Source organism: Bidens hawaiensis, unplaced genomic scaffold (assembly GCF_021521415.1).
Source record: "Bidens hawaiensis isolate Kalapana, Puna unplaced genomic scaffold, B.hawaiensis_p1.1 tig00001511_1, whole genome shotgun sequence".
NCBI lineage: Eukaryota > Viridiplantae > Streptophyta > Magnoliopsida > Asterales > Asteraceae > Bidens > Bidens hawaiensis.
Window position 1 is genome coordinate 2389941 of NW_027491085.1, and position 8285 is coordinate 2398225.

Consider the following 8285-nt stretch of genomic DNA (forward strand, 5'->3'; position numbering starts at 1 on the left):
TGATCGTAGAAGTTATCATCAGCCCAAAACGAAGCGATGTGAACGGTCCTAGAGATGTAACTCTCAAATACAGTTCTAAGACGGTTTTGTCAATGTTGGAACCGGGAACACCAAAGAACGCCGACTAAATCCAAAGGCCTGAAGGCTGACCGTTGGTCTTTTGTCACCTCGTGTGTATTGACCTCACCATGCAGTTGGACAATTAGCCCATTCCCAATGTATACAATCTACATTCCCGATCATGCCAGGCAAATCATGCACCCTTGAATGTGCCTCGTAAAGACGTGGTCGATCGTTCAAGCTGGGCTCTCTTAGATAATGCAGTCCATATAGTTTTAATATCCCTATATTTTATACAATTTATAAAATAATTAATTAAAGTAAACATGTAATATAATTATTTTTAAAAATGAAATGTACCGTAACAAAAATACTCCAAGGTATCCTGAGTTGTTTTATCGGCCATCTTTAAATACTCGTCGTTGATGTCGAACGTGTTTCCGTAGGCGAGCACGCGTATGGCTGACGTAACCTTCTGAATAGCTGTGAATCCTAGCGTCCATCGACCGTCCGGTTCTTGTTTAAAGTAATCAAGCTCACACTCCAAATCTTTGGTGATGCGAATAAATAAATTTTTAGACATCCGAAAGCGAAGTCTTTGGGTTCTTGTATCTCGGCGAGTCGTTGAAATAATCCGCCATCAACCGATCTTGGGCGCAAATACGGTCTCGTTCGATATATGTTCTTTTCGAAACCGGGGGTGGAGAAGAGCTAATATAATTCATATAAGTTATCGCGAGCACAATCGCACTCGTGACCACCTCTTCTTTAGCGTCGTCTTCGGCTTGCCGGTCGGGCCCAAAAAATTGGTTATATATAGAAGTGGGAGAATCCATAAATTAGGTTTTACATGGAATTTGGTGTGAGGAATATAGAGTTTACAAAAGAAAGGTTTATAAATTTGTTGAGTTTTGATTGGGGACGAAGGTGATTATATTAAAAAAAAATTGTTTTTGTTTTTTTTAACGGTAATATGACCATTAAGAATGGTCAATTTGTTTGAAAGTGTGTGCCATGAAGCGTCTTGCAAAAAACGCCCAACCAAAAAATCCAAGCCATAACGCCCGGGGGGGGGGGTGGTGGTGCCCCCGACGTTTTCGCCCCATAACACCATAACTCACCACCATTACGGATGGTCTAATAATGTGTAAGATAGTAAGTTCACCTTTATAAATTTATTTGCTGGAGCTGACGACACCCAACCATAGTCACATGGTTCGCTCAAAGTGTCACGATTTTCGATCTGGATCGTACGTACTAAAACGCGATACGAACACGATCCCGGTTGGCTCTGGTTCGCGATTCCGATCCTGAAACTGGCGTTCCTGGTATTCGTTTCAATTGTACTGGATGCTATCTGGATCGTGAACCAGATCAATTCGAAACACAATCCGACTCCATAGAAACATTGAACGGATTTTGGAAAGACAGAATTTGGAAAGCCATTAAGCATTTGGAAAGTCTTTGGATTTAGATTTCCAGAATTTTCATTGTGTGGACGATGAAGTTCACAGTGTCGGTTGAAATTAGGCTTAGAGGGTTTGTTATATTAAATATGTCAACTTAAATTACACTTTTTACCCTTGAACTTATAGTTTTCATTTAAAATCGACCCTGAACTTCTTATGATGTGTATATATTTATATAAAATACATATAAAAATACAAGCTAAAATGGTACATCGTACCAGAGCGATCCGAAATGAGCATACCGCGAACCATGTGACTATGGACCCAACACTCCGCCTATATTATAAAAACCCGCTCACAAAATTTGATGAACTCCTGTTGTGATTTTATGTTTCACAACTCAACAGATAATGCAAAAGATGTAAATATCATATGTTTGTATTGATAATCCAACAACGGTTTCACAGTATTCTTTTCTGCCATCTATCCATCTACTAATAATAATCACTCTTTCATTTGCCATTAATTCACCTGCTTGATTGGGCCAGGCTTTGTGGATCTTATCTGGGCTGGGTCCGGGTTAATAACAAAACCCTATTTCATTTTCATCCAATCGAGGTTTCATTTCAAAATCAATCTGATGACTTCTTCGACTTCTGGTTCTTCTTCGTCGAAAGGTATCCGTCTGTCTAATCGATTCGGTTCTTGTTATAAACATGTAGCTTCTGTAGGTGTTGAAACCCTAATAATTATAACAATAACATTTGGATATTTGATTTCAACACCGTAGGTTAGCTTGTAATTGAAACCCTAATAATATAATCGATTTTTGACATCAACATTATATTAGCGTTAGCCTGCCTGTCTGCCTGCGAATTGATTGATTGATATAAACCAGTAGAGTATATATATATTTTTATGTGTACTCTTTGATGTTAATTGATTCTACTATGTAAGTAAGTGTGTCTATTCCTTGTTTGTTATTTAGCAAGTTTCACCGATGATGAACTCAAGGATATGTACGACAAATTCCTCCTTGAATTTAAGACCCACCGCAGCTACGAACCTGAAGAGAAGGAGAGGAGGTTTGAGATTTATAAAAAAACCGTGAGGGAAATATATCGCCACAACCTCATCTGTCAGCCGTGGGAAAAGCGAGGAATCAACGCCACCGTAGACATGGAGGTCAAAGAGGTTTCTGGTTTATTCATGGGCGCCCCCCACCTAGCACTCCACCTGTGCCCATGTTTCCGACTCTTCAGCTCAGCAATAATCTTCCAGCTATTTTGGGGAAGACTGATGAAACCGAACATTCCACATCTGCAAAAGAGCTACTTGACTTATTAGGTGCCTGTGTTAAGTTCCACGAAAATAAGAAAAACCAAGGTTAGTTAGTGAGTTAGTTGTTTCCATGAGTTCATTTTCATAATTGGATCTTTATATAATTGTATAAACGTTCTACTAAGTGTACTGGAATCTCGTTCTATTCAGTTGTAACCCAACAAGACTCCGCTCCCAAAGATGCAGGTTAGTTTCCATCAATTGATTTTTTATTTATATGAAAAAGAAAGATATAAATTATATAACGTTTATGATAATTATTATGGTTTTCCTTCCTTGGTTGCTTTGGATCATGATTATACATATATTTGAGTTTTGAGTTTGTATATACTTACAATTAATTCACTTCAATATCATCTTCATTCAAATCACTAAAACTGTGTGTTACTTTTATATATTAAATAAGTTAGCTTTATTGTATGTTTAACTATATCTCCTATTATAATCAATTGTTTCATGTCTATATATGCATTCTTTTGCTGTCTTCGTGATCTTTATTAATGCTTCTTTTCATAAATATATATCTAGGTGAGGTTCATCTCTCATGACTCATAGATGCTGCTTAGAGTCTCATTCATTAAGATGTTTGTTTCTTTCTTTTATGCAAAGGAAGCGCACACACACACCCACACACTAATTGTTAGGATCATTAATTTGAGGACTTTTAAATATTTTTCAGAACTGCAAAACTCCTATCAACCTCATTTTATATTTATTTATTATTTATATGTAATTTTACAAAGAAAATGGGAGAAATATAGTTTTTATTCATCTTTTATTACATTCAAAAAAAAGATCATAAATATAAATACACACACAAACACTTCCCTTGATATAAATACGTAACTGTACGTGGTTCTTGATATAAACTAATCAGGTGTGTTGATATAAACCAGTTGATTGTAATTGATACCATAACAGTATAATACCTCATATAATCGATTTTTGATATGAACGTTTTGTTAGCGTTATCCTGCTGCCTGCGTATTGATATTTGATATAAACCAGTAGATTGTGATTGAAACCCTGTTCTTGATATAATTTTTCTTATTCTGACTTTGTACTCTTGGATCTTGATTCTATTAAGTGTGTCTATTCTTTTGTATATAGAAAGTGCCATCGAGGATGGACTCAAGGATAGGTACGAGAAATTTCTGGTTGATTTTAAGAAATCCTACAGCAACCTTGAAGAGAAGCAGAAGAGGTTTGAGATTTTTAAAAAAACTGTGATGGACATAGAGCGCCACAACCTCACCTGTCAGCCATCGGAAAGAAAAAAAATCAACTCCTCTGCAGACGTGGAGCTCGAAAAGCTTGCATGTGCTAAGTTCCACAAAGATGAAAAAAACCAAGGTTAGTTGTTTCCATGAATTGATTGGTTTTCATTATTGGATCGTGATATAAATGTGACAGCATTCTACTAAGTGTGTAATCTGTAATCACATTCTATTCAGTTGTAACCCAACAAGACTCTGCCCCAAAAGATGAAGAAAAACAAGGTTAGTTTCCATGGGTTTTTATTATAATCTTTAAAGATTTTACCTTAAATCAACGTTTTTGAAAGGTGGTTACAAAATTTCCTGAGCTTTAAGGGTTTTCGTAACATAAATGAAACATGGTTATCAAACCCAGAAGTTAAATTAAATACTGCTACGTTTTATGTAATTGTCTTCTTATTAAATGAATACATATTTTGTGTGGAATTTGTTTTTATAAGTTGAAGTTTTGCTAACATGGAAACTACTCCTGATTTGAAGAAGTATTAGATGAACAAGAAAGGGCGAATGTTGCTGGTTTGAAGAGAGGGAAACAACTTGACGAGAAAGAATCATCTTTAGTTGATAGTAAGAAACCAAAATTAGATGTGGAGGAAGGAAAGGCGATTATTATTATTATTATTATTATTATTATTATTATTATCTTCAATTAATGAGTTTTCTTTTTATTATAACTACGTGATTCATTTCATATTTTTGGCTACTTCAGAATGACATGCAAAGCAAATTTCTGCATATGGCTTCTACAGAGCAGAAAACAGCTTATGATGATACCTTAAGACTGGTGGAAGAGCCAAATGTAAGCCTGCTGAACTCCAGTTATAGCAATGTATACTTATCTGTCTTCATTATAGGTTGTAGTTATAATTAGGCCTATAAACATCCCAAACGAAGGCGTGTTCGTGTTCGTTCATTTATATTTAACCGAACACGAACACAAAACAAACATAAAAATATAATCGAGCAAATTTTTGTGTTCATGTTCGTGCATTAAGACGACGGGCATGCACTTGATCGTTTTGGTTCGTTTGTTTAAAACCTAAATGAACCGTTCACAAACATAAACATAAATGAACACACATAAACGAATACAAATGAACATAACTGACCCAATATAAACGAACACAATAAATATATATAATTTAAATGATCCCCTTTTATGCTTATATGAATATAACTAATGTATTTATTGATATATAAATAATAAACGAACATATACATACGTTCACAAACGTAAATGAAAGAACAAAACTTGTGTTCATGTTCATTCGTTTAATTAAATAAACAAACATAGAAGAACTTTTTGCCGAACAGTTTTCGAACTGTTCATAAAAGTTTGGTTAGTTTGGTTATTATATCTTTTAAAATGTTGCTTAATGCATGAAGCATCCTAAATTCAGTGTCGGATCAATTTAACTGCTGGTGGCACAAAGTAGTAACCAAAGTATAAAATAAGTAAAACTCAGTTTTATAAACTTCATTTTTATTCTCTGATTTGAGTCATAATGTTTTGCCACCTCTAGTCTTGATACCTTCTGATTTACAGAAACTAGAGATGGAAATTGAGGGGTTAAAAGGTAAAATAATGGCCAACTCTGTAGCTGAAGAGCAGATAAAAAAGATAAATGATGAGCTGGAAGCAATGATCAAGGTATTGCTTTTTAATCGGGTAATTTCCAAGATTTTGTGTTTTAGCTTAAAGTCTAGTGTAAAGGGATACAACCTCCTACATTGTTTTATCCAAAGGTTTTGTTTATTGCTGTAATGATCTTGTTTTTCAAATCATAATTAAGATGACAGTTATTTATTTAAATATTTAAGAAGTTGGACAAAACTCGTGTTAGTGAGGCTGGCTAAAGTTTGTGATGCTGAATAGAGGGTCAACTTGGGTAATTTATGTGTTATGGATCAAACGTCTATAATGAAATGTACCTTTAAAGCAAACGGGTCAAAGGGGTTGAAAGTCTTCCAGACTGTACTTTTTAATGTGAAACCTCCTATATCCAGTGGTGGGTTAGGTACCATGTGAACATGGACTTGGGTCAAAACGGGTTGGATCAAAGTTCTTTGTTAGTCTAGTAATCTAATAAGTTTTGGTTTTTTAGTATTGATTTTTCAAGCGTTTCAGCAAGAAAATCGAAAGATTTTTTCCGTGAGTAAATCAAATAATTTTGGACACAAAGTGTTTTCGGTCAACTTTACACGTTTCAGTAAGCTGAAAGAGCTACCCTAATGATGAAAACATGTTTTGACCGATCGCCTGACTTGCCTATTTAAACATCTCTAGTGTTGACACTTTCTGATTAGCTACTGATGTTGATTGGATCTTGAATGACAGAGAGAGAAGGAGGCGGCTATAAGGAAAGTGAGACAGTTGATTGCCGAACAGCAACTACAGCATTTGGATAAAAATGATGAATGATGAGCCGGAGGCAGGCATGAAATAAACGCGTGCGATTTAAGTATCGATCTTTTTGAATGGGCAAAACAGTAGCAACAAAAGTTAGAAAACCTATCTAACTAAAAATCCAGTATCCTCTCATCCGTCACTAAGGTGATGTTTGTTTTTGCTTCAAACATCTTCAGGAGAGTAATGTCTGCAGGCGCGCAGACAATCAGCTGTGAAGACAGTTTGTTTTTTTAAAAGAATAAGATCTGCAAACAGCTTATAACTTCTTAAAACGAAAGCTATTGAAACATGCTTCAAACGTCTTCATCCTCCACAACCGGTCGTCCAGCCCTTCCAACCCTAGCCACCGCCTCCGTCGCTCCTCCACTCGCCGGCAGCCATCGCCACCGCCTCTGCTCCTCCAGGTACACTCCTTCTCTTCCTCTCTCCCTTGGTTCCGGTCACCATAACCACCGCCATACCGCCTCCTGCTCTCTCCCTTGGTTCGGTCGCCATACCGCCGCCATAACTACCGTTCGACCACCTCCGTCGACCCCCCGCTGCTTCATCATTAAACCGTTCGACCACCGCCGTTCGACCACCTCTTTCTGGTGGTTGTGTTTTGGGCTGATTTGGTCTGCTTATATAAATTGAAAGAGTCGAGAAGTTTTATCGTGATTCATACAATCCGTTCAGTTTCTCTCTCAAACATCAATTTTGTTCATCTTCTGTTAATTTAGGGTTTTAACAAATGCTAATGCACCATTTCCACTACCTCCTCCGGGTATATATATTACAATCTCAACTTTATTTCTTATATTACATATATAGTTTTGATGCATGCATCGTCTTTTTTAGATAAATATTATCTATGTGATGCTGTGTATGCACACACTCGTGGATTTATGGCACCATGTCGAAATGTGAGGTACTGGCTTGGAGATTTTCGAAGAAATCGTGCATTGACCGAAAAAGAAAAGTTCAACCACGCACATGCAAAACTTAGAAATGTTATTGAACGTTCTTATGGGGTATTAAAGGCACGTTTTCCAATATTAAAAAAAATGGCGCCTTTCTCGTTGGTTACACAACGAAATATTACGATTGCATGTTTTGCACTTCACAATTTTATACGGAAAGAGGGTTTAAGCGATGACCTTTTTGATGAATATGATCACCCAAATGTACGTTTTCAAGATGGAGATGAAGATGCACAAGATAATGGTGAAGAAGGAGAAGCTCGACATGGAAGTGCAGCGGATCGTGAATTCATGAGTCAACTTCGAGATCAAATAGCACAACAATTAATGCAAAACAATGTGCTTTGAGTTTATTTTATGTTATGTGTTTTTTAAACTTGTTTTTAATATTATAATTTTATGTAACTTGAATGTTAAATAACTTCTATCCAGTGAGATAAGTTTGATAATTTACATATTTTCAGTTTATGCAGACAGTATCAACTTATAAAAACAAACAGTTTTATTTTTTCAGCTTACAGAGCTTCAGACCACATCTTCAGCTGCAGACATAAAAACAGATGAAATCAGCTTACAGACAGTTTATGTCTGCAAAAACAAACAGCACCTAACTTTACACGGTTAAAATTGTCTTTTTGGTTATGCAAGAGCAATTGGTTAAACTTTTCTCTGTAATTAAATGTAAGTTTTGGTTTTTGTTTCTTTGAGTCAGGTGTCACCAAAGAATTACCAAGTTAGACCATTATGCCATCTAGCCTCTAGGCTAGACGTGCACAAAAAAGCCTGTTCCGGAACCTAACCGGTGGAACCGAACCGGAACCGGTTCCAG

General features: G+C 36.2%; 1 protein-coding gene across 1 annotated transcript; it reads left to right on the forward strand.

The window, feature by feature from the left end:
- The first annotated feature begins 2047 nt into the window (after positions 1–2047).
- On the forward strand, positions 2048–6634 carry LOC143580956 (uncharacterized). The gene is made up of 8 exons (XM_077063860.1): positions 2048–2146; positions 2458–2855; positions 2961–2996; positions 3921–4163; positions 4265–4309; positions 4568–4886; positions 5634–5738; positions 6426–6634. The coding sequence occupies exons 2-6, from the start codon at positions 2714–2716 to the stop codon at positions 4738–4740; spliced, it is 639 nt and encodes a 212-aa protein (XP_076919975.1). The 5' UTR covers positions 2048–2146; positions 2458–2713; the 3' UTR covers positions 4741–4886; positions 5634–5738; positions 6426–6634.
- The last annotated feature ends 1651 nt before the right edge of the window (positions 6635–8285 follow it).

What these genes read in the sequence shown, in the direction of transcription:
- LOC143580956 (XM_077063860.1), top strand. Translation starts at nt 2,714, where the DNA reads ATGTTTCCGACTCTTCAGCTCAGCAATAATCTTCCAGCTATTTTGGGG. An exon ending in CGAAAATAAGAAAAACCAAG is followed by an intron (nt 2,856 to 2,960) that starts GTTAGTTAGTGA and finishes CGTTCTATTCAG; the next exon opens with TTGTAACCCAACAAGACTCC. An exon ending in CAAAGATGAAAAAAACCAAG is followed by an intron (nt 4,164 to 4,264) that starts GTTAGTTGTTTC and finishes CATTCTATTCAG; the next exon opens with TTGTAACCCAACAAGACTCT.